The sequence below is a fragment of the Perognathus longimembris genome, chromosome 2 (genome assembly GCF_023159225.1).
Source record: "Perognathus longimembris pacificus isolate PPM17 chromosome 2, ASM2315922v1, whole genome shotgun sequence".
In the NCBI taxonomy this organism is placed as follows: Eukaryota; Metazoa; Chordata; class Mammalia; order Rodentia; family Heteromyidae; genus Perognathus; species Perognathus longimembris.
The window spans coordinates 76627822-76653311 of NC_063162.1; the positions used below are offsets into that span (position 1 = coordinate 76627822).

Sequence of the window (25490 nt, forward strand, 5' to 3'; positions counted from 1 at the left end):
CAGCAGACAAAGATCTTTTTGCCTTTACAGTTTAGAAATTGTGAGTCTGAAACTGGCCAGAAATCAGTACTCCTTGTTAATCAGTATTTTTGCCACTGGTGCCATTTGTGGACTCTGGTTTTAGCTACTTTTTTTAAATCTAGGGCTAAGTTGTGACCTAGCTCTCTCTGAGTGCTTTTCAAAAGAAGAATGTACCAGAAGCTCATGTCCTCCATCTGCTTGGGACTGAAATAAACAGGTACCATGACCAAGGGGATGTATACTGGCCACTGACAGCTGTCCCATACTATAATTTTATCCACAAGTTTTTTGCTTTGTTGTGTGGTTTTGTGTAGGTTGTGGGTGTGTATGAACATGATGAGATGCTTGTACATATGTTCAGTTCTTCTCAATTCATTCTTTATAAAATACCAAGTAGAAAAAAGAAAACCTTAAGTAAGGCCACCCTTAGTGGATGGTGATCCTTCTGCTGTGAATGTCACCCTTACCAGGTGAACAGCTGCCAGTATACAAGCCAAGAAGGGCCATGTTCTCTTTCTACCACTTGGAGAGAGATGGGTAGCACCTTGGTCCCCACTCTGATCATGATTGGATGGCTTGGGGCTGTGATGTCGGCTGTGGCAGGGCCTCCTTTATTGCAAATTAGTGGGACGCAGTTCATACTTGACTCTTCTGCTTTCTGGGATGTCCCCAGTTGCTTTCCCTCCTTAGGCCATCTTCCCATACTCGTTTCTCCAGGTAATTTAGTTTTCGCAGCTCTTTCCTGAAACCAGAATGAAAATACCAAAACCACCTCAGCATTTTTTTTCCTGTGAAAATGGTTTTAAAGTTCAGCTTCCAGAGCAAGGATATTGCCAGTATTCACTAATCTATTTGCTTTTCTAATGTACCAATCTGGGGCAGAGACTATAGGAAGATTGGTTTCCTTGCTGATAATAACTTTGATGATGATGATGATGATGATGATGATGATGACGACGATTAATTTTTGCCAGTCTTGGAGCTTGAACTCAAGTCCTAGGCATTGTCCCTGGGCATCTTTATGGTCAAGGTTAGAACTCTATCACTTGAGCCACAGCGCCACTTCTGGCTTTTTGTAGTTTACTGGAGATAAGAGTCTCATGGACTTTTCTGCCTGGGCTGGCTTTGAACCGTGATCCTCAGAGCTCAGCCTCCTGAGTAGCTAGGATTACAGGCATGAGCCACTGGCACTTGGCTGATTATTATTTTTGTAATGTGAATGTCATCAAATGTGTTTCTCAAAATGCTTACGACTTCAGTGAAAGCATATTAGTTAGGATTCTTCCAGGCCAGGCTGGAGCATTGTTTTTATTGAGTTGTCTTGGAAAGACTTTTTCCCATCACTTGTGGATTTCTTTTCTTTCTGTTTATTTTGCCTGAGTCTCCTTTTACAAGTTACAGTGGGTTGCAGTCTCACCCTTTTTGTGCTAACTGCTCCTCCTCCCCCTCCTCTTTTTGTTCTTGTTCGTTTTCTCTTTCTTCTCCTCTTTCTCCTCCTTTACTTCCTTTTCCCCCTCTTCCCTCTTCCCCTTCTCCCCCCTCCTTCTCCTTCTTCTCCTCCTCTTCCTCCTCATTTCACTCCTTTTCTTTCTCTTCTTCTCATTCAATATCACAGAGAACATATAGAAAAAGTGCTAGAGGATTTTCAATGGGTTAACGAGGGGCAAATTTTGTACATGAATAAAATTGGTCCTTTTGAGCAACTTTTGATGAAGGAATTAATACTTGTTTCAAATCCATTTGCACTATCCCTAATGCATGAGCAGGAAGCACTGAGATGGTAGAGAAGATGGTATGTCCTAATTTTTTGTTTGCTTTTCTCAGATGGAATGGTGGATAAGATGTTTAACCACACAGGGACTGGACACTTCCAGTTCTTGGGCAGTATCTTGGTCAATCTCTCATCGTGCGTGGTGTTGGACCGCTTCCAGGCTGTGAAGTCTGTCGATGTTCTGGAGACCAAAGCACATGAACTCATGCAGCAGAACAACTTCCTGGCCAGTAAGTATTTGGGGAAAAAATGTGTTCACATAGACATACACTCCAGTAGGTCAGCATTTTGCATATTTCTCCCTGAGTGTCTTATGTTGGCTTAAAAAACAGTCTTTTATAGACACAACAAAGTTAAGCAGAAATATATGTGCTGAGTTAAGGAATATGTGTGTTTCAGGCCATACCAAGTGCCATTTCTATCATCCTAAAGATGGTGCTACTTTCTTGATCTGTTTTTATTATTATTATTATTAAATGTAATTTTATAGTTAAATCTCACATGATAAATTATTCTTGACTCAAGTTTTACTCTGATTACCAGCAACACCTTTATTTTTATCATACTATATTAATATCCTGAGGTAATGGAAAGAATACAGTGGCTAACTAGATTCTGTTATTAGCTCTGTACTTGTTCAAGATAAACATGATATATACTTTCATATCCTTTTAGTAAGAAGTTTATTATTACTGTTATTATTATTATTTTTGGAACTGGAGATTGGATGCAGGGTCTTGTGCAAGCCAATGACACATTCCATCACTGATTTAATTATCACTTTTTTCCTTAGGTTTTGAATTATATTTTATAGCGGTGTCCCAATAAAGTATTATAGTTTTGATAACTTAAATATCAGAAACCATTGTTCCCCTGCTAGTCCTGGGGCTTGAACTCAGGGCCTGTGCACTGTCCCTTAGCTTTTATGCTCAAAGCTAGCACTGTTATCATTTGAGCTACATCTCTACTCTGGCTTTTATTTTTTATGGTTAATTGGATATTGGAGTATCATAGTCTTTCCTGCCTGATCTGACTCTTAACCTCGATTCTCAGATCTTAGCCTCTTGAGTAGCTACGGTTACAGTTGTGACCCTGGCACTGGGCGAAACTTGATTTCTTGTAGCTCTAAATGCTGGAAATCCAAAATCAAATCCAGGTTTCTTCTGAGGCTGTGAGGGAAAGAATCTTCCATAGGCATCACTTGACTTATAGATGCTTATTTTTCCCTCATGTGTCTTTATGTGATCTTCCACATATATACACCATTGTGTCCTAGTTTTCTATTTTGATAAGATAACATCATATTGAATTAGGCTCCTCTCCCACCCCAAATACTTCATTTTAATACTACAGCCCTTCTCAAGATGTTATCTCTAACTCTGAATACATTCTGAAGTCCTGGGTGTTGGAACTCCAGCGTATGAATTTTGGGGGAAGCTGATCGATTCATCTCATAATAAATTAATGAATGCAATTTTAAGATTTTTTTTATGTCAGAAAGAAGAATATGCCTAAGCTATGAATGAGAAGTAATTCTAAAGAGATGGATTCTGGGCACCCAGTAGCACCTGCAATTATAAAGGGAGGGGGGAAACAAACCTCTGATACTTGAGCAACTTGACATAATTTTTGAGGTACTATAAATAATCTTTGTATGGATGATAGTCCAATATAATTCCATTAAAATTGTAAAAAAAAAAAAAAAAAGGAGCAGGACTGGGAATGGGAAGCTTTTGGCACTACAAATTGGCCTTAACCTCTAGGAGACAAATGGGAGGCTGTGAGATACCCTAGGACGCAGCAGTCTGACCAGTGCTGGCCGAGTATGCTCCTTCCTGATGCTTTGTTTTTCCTTTTACTCACTAGGTGTTATCTTCAACAGTTCCTTAGTCCACAGGCATGTCAGATCAGCATCTCTCAAATTGCCACCCCATGTCACATATACAATTCGGACCAGCATTTTATACAGCATGAGAACCGATTTGATAAAAAACCCGTCTTGGAAGTTTCATCCTCAGAGTCTACCAGCAGATGGATTTAAATATAACTACATCTTTGTCCCACTGCAAGATATGATTGAAAGGGCTATCATTATGGTACAGACTGGGCAGGACGCCCTAGAGCCGACTACGCAGACACAGGCAGCCCCCTACCCTTGCCACACCAGTGACCTGTGAGTAGCCACAGCCAGTCAATTGTCTACCCACAGGAAGAGAAACTGCATTTGCAAAACAGAATAGGATCATAAAATCATGGAGCTTTTCTATAGTCGTTTTGAAGAGCATTATAAAAACTTGTTTCTTTTTTTTAATGTCTTAATGTTTATCTTGCATGTACTTGAACTCTTCAGGTATAAACATAATGGTTGAGGTACAGACAACCCTCTGATCCATGGGTTTCTGTATCCATAAGTTCAACCAACTGTGGATTAAAATTCTGTGAAAAGAGAAAAACGTCAGAAAGTTCTCCAAAGCAAAATTTGAATTAGCCATGTGTCCTGCACTGTACTAAATTCATGTGAATTAAGTGCTACCCAGGCATTGAATTAGGTAAACAAGTAATTTAGAGATGAATTAAAGTGTCCTGGAGAATAGTCATAGTTTATAGGCAAATAATCTACTATTTTATGTCAGAAACATGAGTATCTGTAGATTCTGGTACCACTGGGGATCTGAGAACCAAACTTCTTCTGAAACTTAGGGGCTACTTAATGTGATCAAGTAGAGTTTGAAATTTGTTATTTAGCATTTATAGTTTTAAGTGTACCTAAACTAGTGTGTGTAGGTGTGTGTGTGTGTGTGTGTAGGGGTGTGTGTGTGTGTGTGTGTGTGTGTTGATGTGTCAATACTGAGGCTAGAACGCAGGGCTTGTGTTCTGTTCCTTACCTTTTTTGCTCAAGTCTGGCCCTCTACTTGAGCCACAGCTCCACTTTCAGCTTTTTGCTAGCTAAAGGAGATGACAATCTGACTTACTTTCTTGACTGGTCTGGCTTCAAACTAGCTATGAGCCACAGATGCTTGGCTCTTAGAATAAATTTGACAAACAATGTCTACAAGGGTTGTGTATTTCCAGCTTCAGACTCTACCTACTTATACTTGGGGACACAAGGAATGGCTTTTCCATTTTGGGCACAGATCCTTCAAATAAGTAGGCCAAGTGTTGCATACTATGCAGAGTGGCCAGGGACACCACAAGAGCCTAGGTTGTTGGTGTAAGTATTCAGGAAATAATCCAAGAACATTTGAAAGTTGAAATAGTGTGATTTGGTTTGAGATGTGTAGGGGGATGGGGATAGAAATTTCTATTGGAGCAGTTGGATTAGATCACTTGGAGAAGTTGGGTGACTTTAATTGAAGCCTGGCACAGTGCTTCCCAAAGTAGAGCAGGGTCTGTGATCTTCTGGGGCTTTGTGAGCTCTAGGGGTACCTCATTGCATAGAAACCATAAAAGGACTTTTCAAATGTGTTAAATGAGGTGAGTAATGCTACTTCAGGCTGCAGGGCTCAGCCTTAATTCTTTCCTTTCCCCGTGATGGATGTTTGTTCTCATAATCATCCTGCTTCTGTATTGCTGTTTACCATCTGTAATGCTGCCATCTTACCACACTCTTGAAAGCATGGTGGAGAAGAGCAGCAGAATGTGAGGTTATTAAAGGGACAACGTGAGTGTGACATTAGTTATGAGAACAAGGACAACCTTTTTTTTTTTTTTTTTCTTTTGCTAGTCCTGGGGCTTGAACTCAGGGCCTGGGTGCTGTTCCTGCACTTCTTTTCACTCAAAGCTGGTGCTCTACCACTTGAGACACAGCTCCACTTCTGGATTTTTCTGAGTAGTTTATTGGAGATAAGAGTCTCAAGGACTTTTCTGACTGGACAGGCTTCAAACCAGGATCCTCAGTCCTCAACTCTTGAGTAGCTAGGATTATAAGTGTGAGCTACGGCACCGGGCCAGGGCCAGGGCCAGCCACTTTTGTTTTAATGAGATAACATCTCATACACATTTTATCCCCTGAATGGGACAAAGCCTTCAGTCACCATGCAGAAGTCAGACTCCTTGTACAAGTGCCTGGGATCCTCTTTGCAAGGCCAATGACTTTCTGCCTTATTCCCCTTCCTCTCTAGTAATATGCCTCATACATTATAGCTCATCAATGCATTGCTGATCAAGATCACAGGAAACACGTATCACAGTGTTTGGATAAAAGGCTGCAGAAGATAGAAAGCTTGCCTAATTGAGTCTAACTTGGGGTGTCTGAGTGTGTGGTGGAGAGAACAAAGGGTCAAGAAGAAAGAGACTAAGGTGTTATTTTCACCTAGAACTGTCTCATTAGGCAAATCATCTGTAAGACCTGTAAACTTCTTTGCACAATGAAAGCTTTTCTTTCTTTTCAATGTAATGATATTTTTGGTTCTGAAAATTTTCAACACTAAAGAAGAATACTCCCAAAGCCTCTCCCTGTCTTCGTTTGAAAGTGATAGCACAGGAAACAGAAACCAAGAAAACTGGTGGTGCTGGTTGGGTGTTAGGCAAAAAATGCTTCCTTTCCAACTTAGATTCTTGCAAAACCTGAGCAATCACCACCATATTTAGATGAATGGGGAAGTCAAGGTTTCCTGATGCTATGTTTAAAGGTGTATCTAACCCCCCCAAACAAAAACAACCAACCCCAAACACACATGACAGTCTTCTTTCATCTCTAAAATGTGGTGTGATTGTCTTCCGTGGCAGATGGGGATACAGCTACTGTGGTTCCCAGGAGGCGGGCAGGGTTGATCCATCTACTCCATTTCACAGGATGTGTCTAGGGAGAAAGATGAACTCTCAAGCAGATGTGTTGATGGAAAGCCAGAAGTAGTGGGGTTTCCCTGCTGACCACAAGGCTTGGCTATTAGGCAAACTGAGTAGTCTGAAGGGAGGGTCTGAATGAGTCAGATGACTAATGAAAATTAATTCTTGACCATGAGATGCATTGAAGTCGTTAGTTGCAATTAGTGGAATGTCTAGGAGTGTGAGGGGGATGCCATGAAATTACTTTTTTCTGCCTGCTCACTAGGGTACCACAACATAGCTCCTCAGAAATGATTTCTTTTACATGTTGGCAAAGGTGGAGAAGTATTTCACTTTTCTGAAAGATTTAAACCCTGGAGCCCTCTCTTTTTTTAATTTTTTAATTTTAATTTTTTTTTTGCCACTCCTTGGGCTTGAATCAGGGCCTGGAGCACTGTCCCTGGCTTCTTTTTGCTCAAGGCTAGCACTCTACCACTTGAGCCACAGCCACTTCCCACTTTTTCCATATATGTGGTGCTGAAGAATCGGACCCAGGGCTTCATGCATGGTAGACAAATACTTTACCACCAGGCTACATTCCCAGCCCTCCTGGAGCCCTCTCTTTGTTGTCTGTGTTCCCTTTACATCTCACCTCAGCATGTCTGCATTGCTGGAGGTGGAGTGTGCTGACACCATCTTGGATCTTTCAGGAGCCGAGTCACCTGAGTAAAAAATTCTATGAACAGCTTGTACGATAGACCAAACTTGCTTAAATTTTTGTTAGTGGTTTCCTGCAGCTTATTGAACAAGCTACATATGCATGAATTTATTAATGTATTCTGTGACATTTATGTACTCTTTGCCAGCTTCTAGGTGTGGGGTGAACCAGTGAATGAGGCAACTGAAACTCCCTGGTCTAAAGTTTTTTGTTGTTAGGAAAATGGAGGAGAAAGGAAGGAAACAGGCCAGACTCGATCTTCCACAGGAAAGGACTGTTTATTGAGATAGAGCAGCAAGGGGTAGAGCCTTTCCATGGGCTTGGAGACTGTGCAGAGGTAGAACAGGAATCGGAATTTTATGAAGTCTGAGCAGGGAGTCAGAGGCTAATGAAAAAGCAAGTATGTCTAGGGAAGTTGGGCCCAGAATAGAATGTTTATAGCCAGACTTAGGTAGATTTCCTTGACTGTGTCAGGCAGTCTGCACATATCTTTGGTGGCTTGCCTGATGTCTGTATGCACCTGGAGAAACAGAGTGGGAGTCAATCCTTCATATTCCATCTTTGGATACCTAGAAAAATGGGAGAGACAAGTCCTTCATATAGGATCTTTTACTACATAAAAAGAATGGGCTGAGAGGGGAGCAACATGGAGTTATGAGAACAAAGCAGATTCCCATCACTTGCTAGTTCAGGGAAGTATAAAAATGCAGTAATGATGAAAACTGCATTAAAAGTGCAAGCTGGGCATCAGTGGCTTATGCCTATAATCCTAGCTACTCAGGAAGCTGAGATCTGAGGATTGTGGTTTGAAGCCAGCCCAGGCAGGATATTCTGTGTGATTTTTTTACATTCAATTAAGCACTAGGTCAAAACAAAATAAAAAAGGCTCGAGCTGTGGTTCTGTGGTTCTGTGGTTCTGTGAGCAAAAACAAGCTCAGGGACAGTGCCCTGGCTGTGAGTTCAAGTCTCAGGAGTGGCACAAAAATTTTTAAAAAGTTAAATGCAGTAACTAAGTGCTATGGTATTTATGAGTTGGACGAGGGTCAGTCATATAAGGAGGGAAGCTGGATTTATTAATGTGATAAGGATGGATCTTATAAGGCAGATAAATTAAAACAGGATTAGAGGGATATGTGTTCCAGGTCAGAGGACCAACCAATGTAAAGTCCCTACAGTAGTGTGGTAGCATGAATGCATTCAGTTACCAAAGCAGAGTACACAAGGACAAGAGGACAGATAATGAAGTCAAAGAGCTGAGCTTGTGTATCATAACATCATCTGAGTGATACAGAACAACGGGAGGGTCTTAAGCAGCAGTGATGTCATCTGGCTCCCATTGTAAAGGGCTTTCTGAGAATGTTGTGTGCAGAAGAGGCTGTGGATGTACCATGTGCAACTGAGAGATGAGAGTGGTTTGTTCCCAGTGAAGGTAACCTTTTGAAGTGTTCTAGTTCTGGCTGCATTCTGGAGGTAGAACCCAGATGTGCAAAAGACTTGATAGTGCAGTCCAGAGGGATCAAAGATGATTCCTCACTTAATTGGATTGCTGGAATTACCTTTAAGTGGTGACCAGAGAAGGTTTAGGAGAAAAAAAAATAGAAGCTCACTTTAAGAATGTTTAAATTGCTTTCTAGAAATATTCCTCCCAAATGCTAAGCAGACAAATGCTTTTGGAGATTGGCTAGATCTCACTGAATACATATAAGTTTAGGACTCTAAGCTATGTTGAAGATATTTAGAACTCCTAGCTTTCCACAGAAAAGATACAGTTAGGGAAATTATGATCAAAAGCACACCTTGGGTTCTCTCTTCAAACGGATCAGGGAAGAGAGTAGATTTTATTTTTCTGGTCAGGGAGCTTGAACTTAGGGCTTGGGCACTGCCCCTGAAGTCTTTTGCTTAAGGCCAGTGCTCTACCACTTGAGCCACAGCTCCACTTCTGGCTTTTTGGTGTCTAATTGGAGTTAAGGATCTCATGGACTTTCCTGCCCCTGCTGACTTTGAACTGTCATCCTTAGATCTCAGCTTCCTGAGTAGTTGGGATTATAGGCTTGAGCCACTGGTGCTGGGCAAGATTTTTTTCTTCTTCTGATACTGGGGTTTGTGCTCAAGATCTCTCCCCATGCTCAGCTTGCTTGCTCTGCTGGCATCTACCTCTTGAGCCACAGCTCCAACTCAGCTTTCTGCAGTTTGTTTTAGGGACAGACTCACTTTTTGCCTAGGTTGACTTTAAACCATGATCTTCCAGATCTCGGCTTCCTGAGTAGCTAAGATTATAGTTGTGAGCACTGGTGCCTGGAAGGACAATTTAAGGACAATTTAAGTGACCTAGAAGTTCTGAAACTTTTAAATCTGCCTCTTAGATCCTGAGATCCCTTTAGATTCCCAGACTCTAATGATGAGAAAACAACAAGAATAACTACATCAAAGAAAAAAAAGCACCAAAAACTTGGGTCCCACCTGTGCCATTTGCTGGACATAGGACCTTGGGGCAATGATTTGATGGGGTGTTCACTGCTGATCTCCTTGCTTCTTTGGTACCCAGTGAATGATCGTATTTTAGAAAAGCCCACACCTGAGGGGATTGTGCAGAGCACTTTGAGTACAGATGCTCATATTGGGAACCTACTGTGTTTAGGGTTAGCTCTAACTATCAGAAAGTTCTTCTATCCACTGATACTGAAAGTCAGAAGGATTTGATGTTTGGGGATGATGTATCCAGAGAGGTGTGGAAACATGTGAGCGTGCTCCCCACTCGTTGACTCCCCCAGGTGGGTTACCTGACATAGGGACATTAAGACAAAGAAAGAGTATCGCTGGCCCCTTTACCCATGGCTTAGGGGAGCAGAGGTGCTTCATGGCATCACTGTACACAACTGTACACACCTCCACCCTTTCCCCAGTCTCCTCTGCCCCTGTGTCACACATCATAACGCATTCAAGTCAAGCATGAGGAGAAGGGCTGTGGGAGACAGAGCTGACAGACTGCTCCCCTTTATCCTGAAGGGAATGAGAAGGAGAAAGGAAGACAATGGGAAAGCAGAAGGTCACTGTCCTTCCTTTAATAACTGCCTCCACCATGTTCTGGGCTCCTCTGGGAACTGGTTCTGGGTGGTAGCATTCATGGGTTTGGAAGGGAGGAAGGGCATGAACAGAGTTCGGTGCTATGAGGGGGAACTAGGAGCTGGAAAGTTGCCATTGGCCCACATTTGAAACTAAATTCTGTGTTCTGAGTGACAAATACAGTAGCAGGTTATTCTATCTGGTTCTTTCTGTAGTATGAGTTTAATTCAACATGCTCATCACTTTTCTATCTTGGAACCCACTGCATAGTGCTAATTGAGGCAAGCAGCAGATAAAACTTGATTAACAAGGAGTTATTAAAATGTAAATTAAGTAAGTGCCACCTGCAGAAAGGAAATGGTGACAATGAAATGTTTATGAGATCAGAGTATCCTTTTGAGAAGCCCTAAATAGGTGAGGGAGTTTAATTTTCAATTGTGATTTATTTGTAGTGTTTTTGTGGGGATTTGTGGGGATTTGAAAATAGAGGCAAGTACGAAAGAAGATTCTGGAATGTATTAGTTTGACTCATGCTCTTTACATAGTAGGTCAAATTATTTCTGGAGTCACATAGACATCCCTAACTTTATTATGTTCTTTAATGCTGGTGTTATAAGTAAATGGTTATTAAGTGTAGAGACACTTAATAGAGAAAAATAGTGTGGTGTTAGTCTCTTGTAACTGTAGGTAGGTAGCATAATATGCAGAGCAAAGAGGCTGATTTAACTCATGATTTTGAAAACTGAAAAGTTCACCTGCTGGGATAGTGAAGAATTCCTTTGGGGCAAGAATCAAAGGACATCTTCAGAACTTGCTACACAGTGCAGATATTGATGGAGGCATGCCTGCCTCAGCTTCCCCTATGAACCCTTTCAATTTCTTCTCTTTCTTTTCTTTTCTTTTTTTAAATCTTTAAGTTGGGTGCTGGTGGCTCACATTTGTTATCCTAACTACTCAAGAGGCTAACACTTGAGGAACAAGGTTTGAAGTCAAATATGGGATGACTCTCACTTCCAAATAGCCAGCAAAGGAGTTTGAAGGGGAGATGTGACTCAAGTGGTAGAGTACTAGTCTTGAGCAAAAAAGCTAAGTGCGAGCTTGAGGCCCTGAGTTCAAGTCCCAGTACGAGCAAACACACAAGTCCATATAACTTTAACACTAAAAATTCATATGAACATTTTTAATGCTTTGGAAACTCTTTTCCAAATTAGTTATTTCTGCTTTTATTTTTAATTTTTAACATTATATATTTTCAATTCATTGTTTTGTGTCTGTCACAACTTGAAACTGATAGTTGATTCATATTTTTAGTGCTTTTCCCCCTTAAATTTATGCAGTTACCTAAGACAACAATTGTTTTAGGTACACTGCTAAAAATTCAATATTCTTTAGGTACTTGTGATTTGAGTTTCTATTTTCTCTTTGATGCAAGAGATCACTAAGTAAACCTTTTCACTATTAAGTAGAAATTCTCATTAATTTTTTTAAAATGTAATACGTTAATCAGCTTACTTGTAAAAAGAAAAGTTAAAATTAAAACTACTTTGTGATTGCATATTTTTACCTATCAGATGAACAAAATTGCATAGCTGCATAACACAATTAATTGCTAAATTCTGTTGCTAAATCCTGTTTTGAAAATTATTGTTTTCATTTTTTTGGTTTATGTAATTTCTTTTGGCAACTAATATGGGATTGCAACTAATATGGGATTATAGCCACTTGAAAATAAATTCCTTGCCTTCCTCCTTCCTTTTTCTTGCTTGCCTTCTCTGCCAATACAGTGGATGAACTCAGAGCTCTGAGTCAGCTTTTTGCTTATGACTAGTCCTCTAACACTTGACCCATACCTTTAGCCATTTTTTGCTGGTTAATTGCAGATAATCTCATAGACTTTTCTGCTGGGGCTGGCTTCGAAAAAAGTCTTTCATGTCTCAGCCTTCTGAGTAACTAGGATTACAGATACAAGCCATCAATGCAAGTCTTAATTTGCTATCTATGTTTAATGAAAGAAATTTAATTTGTCATTATTTTCCTAGCTAGGACTTTTTTTTCCCCTTTAATTTATGCCGTCCTGATCTGCCTTAGAGTAAGGTTAGGTATAATATATTTCCACAGTGCTTATACATCTCCTTTTCCTGTGCTTTTGGCTTCTGAATATTGGAACTGTTGCTTTGTACCTTTGACTGTATAATTGTATTCAGGTCTTATTCCCTCCCTCTATCCCTCCTACCCGCCTTCCTCTGTGCTGTCTGCAGGCTTGAACTCAGGCACTATCCTAAGCTGTCAAGCTGGTTTTGTTGTTGTTGTTGTTCAAGGCTAGTGCTTTACCACTTGAACCACCTCTCCACTTCTGACTTTTTGGTAGTTTATTCGAGATAAGAGCCTAAGAGTCTTACAGACTTTCCTGCCTGGGCTGGATTTGAACAATGATCTTCAGCTCTGAACCTCTTGAGTAACTAGGATTACAGGTGTGAGCCACTAGTGCCAAGCCTGTTTATTTTTAGCTTTCATTGTTACCATGGAGAAACCAGAGAGTCCACTTGGCTATTTTTCTCTGTAATATGTCTTGGTAGTTTTGGCCAGCTGTCAGTAACTGAAAAATTCAGTAAATTTGCAAGAGTACACATGTGATCATTGACTAATATAGCACAATGTTCCATGACAGATATGTCTCTTGAAAGTGCATTAAATCTTCTTATGTATTCACCTCTACCAATTTATTGTTTGTTTTGCTTCTTCAGGGGCATCAATTACATGATTTTTCCGTTTCCTGTGTTCTTAATCTATAAAATTTCTCTACTCCCTTTAAACTCTTCTGTTTTTTATTTAAAGTTACACTTCTGTTGCCTACTATCTGTGTCATTAGTGGGTTGATGTGGTATCCATTATTGCCCTTATGTTTCTTCTACTCATCCATTGTCTGATGGTTATATATTTTCCATCTATTTGTTTTTGTTCTTTGAGCTCATGTCTCAGTTCTCTTTATTTTCTTCCCATCTTCACTCACCTCTAACAACTCTGCTATCCATGATCTTTTAAGAAGGATTTGTCTACTTAAATATTTTGAAATGGTGTACAAAACATTTTCAGCATTTTCATTTGCCCCATATCACCATCCAAAAGTTTGGCATGACCTATTTACTTGTTAATAATGATGCAGCTGACCATTGCCTTGTATTTCTCATGTAGGTATTTTTGAGACTTTGATTGCTGTGATTGTTACTCATGTAGAATGAACTGGCTATACTTGATCAGGTATTTATAAGGTACTGGTTGGCCAAAGATCAGGAGACATTAGTGGCACACACCTCAAAGTCTTTCCTTTTATGATCACAAATCTGGGAACTTCCTGCAAACATGTGTATTCTTCACAAAGCCCACTCTTCTTTGCCTCCCTGGGGTTGGGTCATGTCTCACAGTATCCAGCCTAACATGCAACTTGATATCCACTCACCATGTGTTGCTCTGTGTGTTTTCCCATAAGAGTGTGCCACTACCTTAAGAATGCAAGTCTATATTTTTGAAGGCTCATCTGAAGATCTGGAGAGGAGGTGTTTTGCTGTATAATTGAGATTGTTTTTTAGCAGACTTTTCAAATACTTGAGTATTTCTTTTCAATCACTGAACAAAATTCTGATGTACATTCTCCTCTCCTTTTGTTGATTTTGGTCTAGTTTCCAGGAACAGATAAAAAGTTTGTGTAAGCCTTGCCTAGAGTTGTCTTCTGATAAACATATGCATGACTTATGCTGTACTTTATCTGTTTAAATGCTTCAGTAGCCATTTCACCTAACCACAGTTGCTTCCATCTCCCAGCTCTCATCTCTACCTAATACCATGTGACATGTCTGTTGCTTGGCTTTATTCTCCCCCACACTTCTAGAATGTGGGGTGTCCCTAATAGCAGGATTTTGTATTGCTTGCATGTAATTGGGTTAGACCCAATTAGCTAGCTTTCATCTTACATTGGTCTCAGTGAGCTTTCTAGTGAGTTAGATGGCTCAGCATTTACCCCAGGGCTAGGGTGAGCATGTCTACACTCAAGGACAGGTAAAGAAGATGCAATTTATGTGGGGGACTAAGTGGCCTGGAAATGTGTGGAAAACCAAGGAAAGTTGCTCTAGATTAAGACTAAGAGGAAAGGAGAGGTCAGTGTTATCAAACAAAGATGAGAATTCAGGACAGAAAAATGACTGAAAATTCATATTGGATTTTAGTGACTTGCCTGTCAATTAGGCTCCCTACCCTATCAATTTATCCCAGTTAGGATAGATTGAAATTGAGTGCTGAGGAGACAGAATTGGAGACTTGAATTTGCCAGCTCTTACATAATTTCTAGATGATAATCTGTGATTAATTAGTATCAGTGAGTGAAGATAGATCACTGCTCGGTTAAGTGGGAGAAATGAGTCATGGAGGAATGGCCTGTTTTCTTCTTCTGACCTGCTCTCACAATAGCCAGTATCAAAGGATTTGGGTCAGGCTATGGTTAACTGAAGGACCTTGAATCAATCTCTTGCATGATCATGTTTGTGTGTTTGTCCATCCTAAAAGCCAGGGCACTGAGAACAAGTGTTAGGTCATATGCCTGTTAAGGCACTGCTCCTGAAAGTGTTTAGAAAACTGAGAGAAAATGTTCAAACATTCATAGAGATTTAGTAGCTACCATGTACATGACTAAATGTGGAGCCATTTTTCTTTGGGTGCTGACTGAATTATGTCCTGACAGATTCCTGAACAATGTTGGTTTCTTTTTTCCACTGATAATGATGCTGACATGGATGGTGTCTGTGGCCAGCATGGTCCAGAAGCTGGTTTATGAGCGAGAGATTCAGATAGAAGAGGTAAGTCACCTTAACTTTCATTGGGGAGACAGAAAGAAGGTCCTGCCAACTTTAGAAGTAAGGCTTAGCCAATAACCAACTCAGGAGTGTGTCTTTTGCATCCCTCCCTCTTTCTGCTTGGACTCCTGTGTACATTATTTTCTATTGGAGTTTGAAGTGTTGCCAATTTTTTCTATTAATAGTAAAGGAAAGCAAACAGTAAGTAAACAAAACAGACAAAACTAATGTTTTATTCAAGCAATTGTTTTTGTGTATGTGATGGTGCTGGGGCTTGAACTCAAAGCCTCCAGCTCTTTGTTTTTCTGCTAAAGGATAGCACACTACCACTAGAGCCACCCCTCTACTTTCAGTTTTCTTCTAGTTAGTTGGAGATAAAAGTCTCTTGGGTTCGTCTGCTGCCTTGAATGGAGATTCTCAATTTCAGCCTCCTGAGAGAGCCAGAATTACACACATGAGACAATGGCACCCAGATGCTTCTCATGCAGTAATTTTTACAAACCACTGAAAAAATAACAGTGGCCTCTCCACCTTTAACTTATAGTTAGAACTCTTTACAATTTTTGTCTTTATATTGCTAAAATATGAAACTGCTTTTAAGAACAATCTGCTTTTAAGAATAAAAATGTTTAAAAGCACCCAGTAATGAAGTGACTACCCATCAATCTTCAAAGAGAAGTAAAGTCAAGGGACAAGGAATGCCCATTGTGCACTCACTGAGTATTTATGAACATAGAAAAATAGGATGGTAAAGTAGAATGTGCCTTTATTTCTAAATGAAATAGAGAGCTTACATTGCTGTCTAGCATGCTGTTTATTTATCATGACTAGACAGACTATTCATGACAAGCACAGGAGCCTGGTGACTTGAGTGTTCCCCTTGATGGACTCTCAAATGTCAACCACAGGTGCTTGTCCCAGCTACTTGTCTTCCTTCCACACATAGTCAGCTCTATACCCAAAGATATCTTGCTGTGGTAGAATAGCAGATGGTCTTCCCTCCCTCCTTCCCCACCTCCCTCCTTCCTTTCCTTCCTTCCTTCCTTCCTTCCTTCCTTCCTTCCTTCCTTCCTTCCTTCCTTCCTTCCTTCCTTCCTTCCTTCCTTCATCTTTCTGTCTGCTTTTCTTTCTCTCTCTCTTTTTTCTAGCCCCCAGTCTTGGGACTTGAACTCAAGGCCTAGATGCTATTTCTGAGCTTTTGTGTTCAAGGCTAGTTCTCTGTCATTTAAGCCACAAGTCTACTTCTGGCTGTTTGATGCTTAATTGGAGATAAGAGTCTCACAGATTTTCCTGCCCAGGCTGGCATCAAATTATTCTCAGATTTCAGCCTCCTGAGTACCCTAGGGTAACAGGCATGAGCCTCCAGAGCCTGACTAGCAGATAGTAGATTTTATAAACAAACAAATTTTATTTGTACTGCTTCATCTGGCATTATTTGGTGAAATGCATTCTAAATACTACATACTGAACTTGCAAACAGAAAAGCTTATGTACTAGGTATTTTCTTCCTTCACTTCTCTTCTTACCTTTTTAAACAAAACCTACAGAAATAAATTAAAAAAACAAACCAAAGCTAAAACAACAAATATCTGAGAAACAGGAAAAAAAAACCAATGAGGCAGTAGTTGACTCTAAGGTCTCAAACACTTTCCTGCTTCTACCCCTTCCCGCTGTGGGTTTTTACTGGTGAGACTATTCTTCACTTTTTCCAGTCTCAGTTCCCTCTCCTCCAACACACTAAATGGCCAATTTTGCAAGGTGCTCTTGGAAATCACATGCTGAGCTATGGAAGAAAGTGACAATCCCAGTGGCCTTCATAAGGGCTGGACTTGCAAACCCGATGGGGTCACCTCTTGTATACAATCTGTCCTGTTCTTTCTCAAGAGTCTATTTCTGCTGAATGCAGGTGGCTCATGTCGGTACTCCTAGCTACTCAAGATGCGGAATCCAGCCTAGGCAGGGAAGTCCATAAGACTCATATCTCTAATTAACCACCCAACAAGCTCGAAGTAGAGCTGTGGCTGAAGTAGTGCATCACTAGCCTGAAGTGAAAAGCCAAGGGAACCATTACTGACACAAAACATAAAGAGTTCAATTCAATGACAACTAGGTTTTCCCTCTTTTGACAGTACATGCGGATGATGGGAGTGCATCCGACCATCCACTTCCTGGCTTGGTTCCTGGAGAACATGGCTGTGCTGACCCTGAGCAGCATTGCTCTGGCCATCATTCTGAAAACAAGTGGCATCTTCATGCACAGCGATGCCTTCATCATTATCCTTTTCTTCCTGGATTTTGGAGTGTCAGTCATCATGCTGAGTTACTTCTTGAGTGCATTTTTCAGCCAAGCGAATACCGCAGCCTTGTGTACCAGCCTGGTGTATATGTTGAGTTTTCTACCCTACATTATCCTGTTGGTCCTTCATAACCAATTAAGTGTTGCCATTCAGACACTTCTGGTAAGTGTGTTGTTTCTGTACAAATGCAAAATAAAACAATATTGGCATTTGCCCACCAAAACAAACACAACAGCCCTCCACCTAGCAACTCATGATGTTCTGATCTACATAGGATTTCTAATATCTACACTCTTTATTCTACCTTCTTATTCAAAACTTGTAGTGACAACTCATTGAAGTTTTATTACTTTTCATGGTTTCAGTGGCAACCATTAAGCATTGCCATGTTTCATGAAAGGAGGGCTCTCTGGTGGCTCTCGGGAATCAACAACATCCTTTAAGAAGCATGCAACTTTACTTTCTCTTTGTTTTGTGCATGGCAGAAAATAGATTTTTAAAGCTATTTTAGAAGTAAAACATAAGCATCACAAATCATATCCCATTAGATAGAAAGATCTCTCCATTAGCAATGTCAGAACTGCTTATCCATTTCAAATGTACCTTCTGAAAAAGAATGAGAATGTTTCCATGTCTGCAATATGAAAAGAGACAGAAGGCATAAATTTATTCTTTTACAACTGTGGTCTGGGATGCACAGTATCTGACATGTGGAAAGAACTCAAGCAATGCAAAAGGAGCAAGCAATTAGTCTGGCATAGCTGTGGGGTCAGATCTGTGCATAGTTGCACTATGCTCATCAAATGACCTTGTTAAGGTCTGCAATTATGACTGGGTTCTCTTTGAGGGGATGTCAGGTCTCAGAGCATTTACAAGTTCTTTGGCTTAGCATGAAATTCTTGACAGCCCAGTGTATGTCGTACTCATTGGAATGACTTCATCTTTTATGTTCATTTAGAGTTGAAAGGTAAACTATGTCTATGACAGTCAGATCATTTTTCTCCAACTTCAAGAAACTATTCAATGTTCTTTGTTCACAGTTTTCTACCAGCTGTGCATTAGCACATAGACATGTGCATATAACTGAACAGTTCCACTCCATTAGTATTTGGCTGGTGGATATGTATTTTTCTATTTCATTAGCTTAGGCCACACCTTCAGTAACTCATGACCAATAATTTTGTATTACACAATTGACTAGATATGCTTTTACAATAACAAACATGTAATGTTCCTCCTTCATAAACTTCTTACACCTAGAGCAAAATTTCAAATGCTCTCATTTTTGCTCTTACTTCAACCTTTGCATTCAGGAGTTCTATGCATATGGCATTTAATTAACTTTTTGCATATTCAAATGTTTTCCTCGATCAATTTAGAAAAAACTCTGGTATGTTGTATTTTTAAATATCGCATACTTTTTCAATGAGCTTTCTTTCCAGACATTGGACTTGTCCACTGAAGATGAAATAACATTTTCTGCTAGTACACTCTCTTTCTAGTGTAGAATTGTGTAGATAGTCCATCAGTCTGCTTGCAGTGCGCTTCAGGGCATTCACTTAATAATAAAAAATAGTAAATCGCTCGATTTCATTTTCCACTAGTTTCTGTTACACATTTCTGTATACAGTGCATTGGATTTATGACACTTCAAGCATTGCATTAAAGAGAAATAATTCCTTTTAACATTAAAAACTAGCTTGTTAGCATGTTTTTCAGAGTAGGCTGACATTCTGCTAAGCCTTTCAGATTCCGATATTTAAATTATTGCCTGGAGCAATCGCTTGGCATCCTTAGCATCTGAAAAGTGTCAACCCCTCTTTGAATTTGGTACTGTGGGGTTTCTGCATTTTCAATCAAACACTAACAGGCTGTTTTTCTCCCCTTTCTTTAACAATCTGTGTGCAGTGCCTCCTCCCAACAACAGCTTTTGGGCAAGGAGTATTTTTCATTACATTCCTGGAAGGACAAGAGACAGGTAAGAGAATGCAGCTTTTGTAAATGATCTCTGTGATTCAGATTTGTAGAAATATATAGTTATGTTGCAAATAACAGAGCAGAAAGACTTGTTTAGATGCCTTCCAAGTTGGCATTTGAAACAAGGTCCTGATTGTTGGTTTACTGTTGAGCCACAATGCCACTTTCAGCTTATTCTGAGTAGTTTATTGGTGATGAGAGTCTTATGGGCTTTCCTGCTTGGGCTGACTTTGAACTGTAGTGCTCAGATCTCAGCTTCCTGGGTAACTAGGATTACAGGTGTGAGCACCTGTGCCTGGCTCTCAAGATTTTTTTTTTTAAATGCTGGTACTGGAGCCTGAAGTCAGGGCCTGGGCACTGTCCTTAGCTTTGTTGCTCTAAGGCTAGCACTATACCCCTTGAGCCACAGCTCCACTTCTGTGTTTTTAATGGTTAATTGGAGATAAAAGTCTCACAGACTTTCCTGCCTAGGCTGGCTTTGAATCCTGATTCTCAGATTTCAGCTTTTTGAGTAGCTTGGAAACATTTTTTTTTTTTATCTTGAAAACCATGCTTATTTCCATGAAATATGAAGTTGTACATTTTTACTTGAGTAAATAAAAGTAGAGTCAAATAAAGAGAATTTTAAAAGTTTTTAGATATTCAAGTGGTATTAATGGTCACTTCACATGATTCCATTGATAGGCACTGTTTTCCAAGCTAACACGGTCTTTGAATAGTCATGGCCATTGGTGCTGGCCTTCCCATTGGTTTTGCTCCTCAACTTGAGGCTCTAGAACTAATGAATTCATCTCACTGGAAGTCTACAGAAAAAGAGGGTACATAGCTCTAACTTTGACCTTTCTTTTCCTCCCTCTCAGGGATCCAATGGAATAATATATACCAGGCTCCAGAAGCAGGGGGCATGACCTTTGGCTGGGTTTGCTGGATGATTCTGATTGATTCAATCATTTATTTTTTATGTGGATGGTACCTCAGCAATTTGATTCCTGGTAAGAATTCTGTACTTTATAACAAAGTAAAATGAATATTTAAACCTATGTACATGAGTATTAAAACAATTAGTTTGTAGAGAACGTATCTTTAAGATAAATCTTAGGACATCTAAAAGAAGATGTGGGGTGTGTGTGTGTGTGTGTGTGTGTGTGTGTGTGTGTGTGTGTGTGTGTGTGTGTGTCCTGGGCACTGTTCTGAGCTTTTTCTTTTTTCTTGAAGCTAGTGCTCTACCACTGGCTTTTTTTGGATAGTTTATTGGAGATAGGAGTCTCACAGACTTTATTGCTTAAGCTGGCTTTGATGTGATCCTCAGATCTCAGCTTCCTGAGTAGCTACAGGCATGAGTCACAGCCACCTGGCTGGAGATATGAATTTTGAGTTGCTTGTGTATTCCAAATGAAAGTTCAAAGTGCAGGTGAAGGGTTATAGGAAGAGACAAAAATCCTCCATGCCCAGCACACCCAGTAGGTGGGTTTCTGTCCCTCACACAGCACTAAGCTCCAGTTTCCCAGATCAAGTGTTTGAGGGAGGTGGCTATGAAGGGAGTGGGGACAGGAGAGTCCAACCAAGGCCTATGGTGGTGTTGATTTCTAGAGAGCAAAGGGGTGTACTCATGAATCAGTGCGCCTGTAAGAGTGGAGCCTCATGGAAGGAAGGGAAGAAACCAAGCTCTGAGCGAGTCAGACTCAGGAGGAAGCCTAATAAGGCATTGGACAAGGCATTGGAGATGAAGAGCTGGGACAAACTCAGTCTTCCATCTCACAGGTAAAGATTTCTTCATATTTGCTTCTTCCTTAATGTGGTTGGCCAGACTTGGAGACTACAGAGGAGCACACCCATCCCAGAGAGGTTCCCAAGGCTACTGATTTTTTCCTGTTTTGTCAGGAGAGATAGAAACAAAAAAATGGAGCACATTTAGTAGTTAAAATTATTTTTAGTAATACTGGACATTGTTACATTTGTTAGGCAGGCTTTATCACTTCAGTCCATTTTGCTTTAATTAGTCTTAGGACAAGGTCTTTCATTTATGTTTGAGCCAGCCTAGACCACCATCTTCCTATTTACATTTCCACCATAACTGGGATCACAGGCATGTATCAATATACCCAGTTATTAGTTGAGTTGGGGTCTTGTGCCTTGTTAGCTTTGAACCAAGTGCCTCCTGATCTTGAACATCCAAAGATCTGGGATTTTAAGTTTGAGCCATGGTGCCCAGCAAAACTGCAACCTTTATTTGGTAGTATTTGTGATTTGAACTTAGAGCATTGTGATTGCTTAAGGAGAAGCTCTAGCACTTCAGTCACACCAGAGACCTTAATTTTTTTTTTTTTTTTAGAATTGGCATGCCAATGGCATTATATTTTCTTGCTAAATTTACTTCTGAGTCTGTCTGTCTAGTTTCAAAATGAACTGAGATATAATCTTTAAAATGACATACTATAAAGAGTTATATATAAATGAAGATGGAGGGACAGAAGGAAAAAAAAGTCCATACTGCCTGTGAAACTGCATTCCAGACTGAGGAGCTCATGGAAGATATAAAGATGTGTATGCATGGCAGCAGTATAGGTCATCAAAAAGGTTAATTTAACAACAAAGGGGGAAATATGGCCACTAGAGGTAGAAAAAGGATATCATATTGAATTTGATTTATTGGGGAAAGGTTGGATTTCAGTGTTTTGAAACGTTGGATAAAATTTACAAGATGAGCTCTGGAAAATAGAAAATTAAAAAAAAATGAACTGAGAAAGCCAAGGTTTCTAGGATCCTGGATAGGAAGCAATTGGGTATTGGAAAGAAGCTAAATATAGAAAGGAACATTAGGCAAAAGGTGGACAAATGCCTATTTAAAATGAGAAAGTCATCATAAGCATAAAAAAATGAGCCAAATCAGGCATAGTGTTACATGCCTATAATCCTAGTATTAGAAAGGCTGAAACAAGGGGATCAAACTACAAGCATGAGGGATACATAGTATGTCTCTGGAGAAAGAGAGAGAGAAAGAAAAAGAGAAAGAGAGAGGAGACAGAAAAAGGCCTAGAAAAATGAGGAAGAGAAAGTCACCAACATGAGGGCAAAGAAGAGGTTGAATCACAAGGGGTCGTGCTGATCTGGAGAAGAACAGGGATCAGCTGGAACTAGTGGCAGAAGGGAATTATTATTCGCTAAGAAGAAAACCTGTATTTTCAGAATAAGTAATGGTCATATGATGGTCAAAATTCATAAGAAGAAACTCAGTTCAGGATACAAGGGCAAAGAAAAGGAATCCTACCAGCACAAAGACTAGCAAAAACAGTCTACACTGAGTCCTGACGGGAATGATATAAAATGTCATCAGCAATGTTCTGATCACCCACCAGTCATTATAATGTGAGCATAAGGGTCCTAGCTGCAATGTTTAATATGGTAAAATGAAGGAACTTTAGTATTTAGCTGGGGAACCCTGGCCCCAGGTCTTAGGGACATTTTATTTCTTTACACCAAAGTGTACTGCAAATCTCAAATCTTTTGCCCAGATTAGATATGGAAAAAAACAAAAGAAGATAAAATGATTGGAGAAAGCCATCCTGGCTGTGTTCTATATTATGTTTGTAGTATAACTGAGCTGAGTTTGAATGAAAGGATTGTGGCTACACCTGGCAGGGAAATGGATTTCTGGATATTCTGAATCTCCTGGATCTGAAATACTCTCTCTCTCTCCCTGCGCCCCCCCCCCCCCCTTCTCCTCATACTGGAGTCTTAACACCAGGCCTGCTGTTCCTGAGCTTTGTTGCTCAAAGCTAGGGCTCTGCCAGTTGAGCCATTCCCCCACTTCCAGTTAATGGAGATACGGGTTTTTATAGATTTTTCTGTTTGTACTAGCTTCAAACTCAGATCCTTGAAGCTCAGTCTTCTGAGTAGTTAGGATTACAGGCATGAGCCATGGATGTCCAGCTCTGGGTTTGATTTTTAATACCACAGTGACTGTTATTTAAAGTGGATAGTGGGCTGGGAATATGGCCTAGTGGCAAGAGTGCTTGCCTCATATACATGAAGCCCAGGGTTCGATTCCCCAGCACCACATATATAGAAAATGGCCAGAAGTGGTGCTGTGGCTCAAGTGGCAGAGTGCTAGCCTTGAGCAAAGAGAAGCCAGGGACAGTGCTCAAGCCCTGAGTCCAAGGCCCAGGACTGGCAAAAAAAAAAAAAAGTGGATAGCATTCCTGGGTGTTTTGTGGCAATGAGGATTCTCTACTGGGAGACTTGGTGCTGTTGGAGCAAGGGAGATGGCTGGCTGGCACCATGAGCATGCGAGAGAAGAGCAGCACTGTAGACAGGTGAATACTCATCAGGGTCACGTACTCCTCAGTTTGAGGGTGACAGTGATCCATTGTTTCCAGTGGCTGGGAAAGCCTGCTCTTGGTGCCCATTGCGTCATTGCCACCAAGAGGAGCAGAGGGACAGGTAGGGTTAAGGATGAGGACCAGGGTACTATCCTCCTTTTCTTCCGAGCTTGGCACTCATGCAGCTCTCAGCACTTCCTGGGTATGTTTCTGATAGAAATGAAGCTAAGCACTGAGATTAAAGATCTAGCCACAGGGAAAAGAAAACAATGCCATCAACAAAATAGAGGTATGAATATGAAGAGACAGTGCCGTTATAATACCTACCTTAGATGAGAGGGTCAAGTGAAAAAAATGGCCTGGTCAGAGGTACACAGCACTGAGCAGCATTGCTGCATGTTGGAACAGACACAGCCATAATGGGCAAGGGATTTCATTCTCAATACAATCAAGTAATGTGCCTCGAGGTATAAATAATCTGCAAAGGAGAATATGTATTAATTAAAAAATGAAACACTGGTTAATGTAATTTAGAGTGGACTCAATTAAAAGATGTTGTATTCCTGAGCAGGGTTATCCAGTTTTGGAAGTATGTTGGTTTTATCCAGATGAGTGTACACATTTCTATAGTATTACATTATGTAATATTTCATGTGACATTTTATTAATGTAATATTATAGAAGTTACAAAAATCATGTAAATAAGAGTGTTCAATCTAAGAATGTATTATTAATTAAAGAACTTTTCCTAAAGGATGGCTAAGAATTTAAATTAGTGACACTGACAAAAAAAAGTCTTGAACATTGGAATGAGTGGCTAATGATTTCTGTACATCAGTACTCTAAATTGGAAGAGGAATAGAACAATGAAGTGCTCACGTCATATAGACAAAGCAATGGAGGTTGGGGATGCTAGTCAGTGGTACAGCTTTCATCTGGTATGTCAAAATATGCCCAGAATCTCAGGGAGGAAAAAAAAAAGAAACAATGAAGCATCAAAATCAATCCAAGTATATATACAATTTTCTCTGATAAAATTATTAATCAAAAGGAACCATGCATTGTTCTTCAATTTCCTTTTTTTTGCCAGTCCTAGGGCTTGAACTCAGGGCTTGGGCACTGTCCTTGAGTTCTTTTTGCTCAAGGCTAGCACTCTACCACTTGAGCCACAGTGCCACTTCTGGCTTTTTCCCGTGTATGTGGTACCCAGTAATAGAACCAAGGGCTTCATGCATGCTAGGAAATCACTCTATCACTAGGTCAAACTCCTGACCTGTCCTTCAATTTATCAGGCAGAAAAAACTGAAACTAATTCATATACTCACTGGAAATAAAACAGTATTAAAAATAATCAGGAGGAGGCTGTATGCTGGTGCTCATACCTGTAATCCCAGCTACTCAGGAGACTGAGATCTAAGGATCGCAGTTCAAAGCCAGCCAGTTTAGGAAAGTCTGAGGTCTTACCTACAATTAACCATCAATAACTTGGAAGTAGAGCTGTGGCTTAAGTGGTAGAGTGCTAGCCGTGATTGAGAGAGAGAGAGAGAGAGAGAGAGAGAGAGAGAGAGAGAGAGAGAGAGAGAGAGAGAGAGAGAGAGAGAGAGAGAGAGGTTTTTATTTTAAAAAACTTTAAAAAGTCTTGTCATACAAAAATAAGCAGAAAATAACGTTTTTGTTTTCTAGTTGCTAACATAATAAAATGATAACAATTAG

At 40.2% G+C, this 25490-nt stretch overlaps 1 protein-coding gene across 4 annotated transcripts in view; it reads left to right on the forward strand.

The window, feature by feature from the left end:
• Abca13 (ATP binding cassette subfamily A member 13) overlaps positions 1 to 25490 on the forward strand; it is a 403566-nt gene that overhangs the window by 140480 nt on the left and 237596 nt on the right. For all 4 annotated transcript variants that reach the window (XM_048339554.1, XM_048339551.1, XM_048339552.1 and 1 more), the window contains 6 exons: positions 1846 to 2022; positions 3659 to 3965; positions 15073 to 15187; positions 17314 to 17643; positions 19390 to 19459; positions 20319 to 20450. In XM_048339554.1, coding sequence (XP_048195511.1) covers positions 1846 to 2022; positions 3659 to 3965; positions 15073 to 15187; positions 17314 to 17643; positions 19390 to 19459; positions 20319 to 20450 — 1131 coding nt within the window. The remainder of the gene's footprint in view (positions 1 to 1845; positions 2023 to 3658; positions 3966 to 15072; positions 15188 to 17313; positions 17644 to 19389; positions 19460 to 20318; positions 20451 to 25490) is intronic.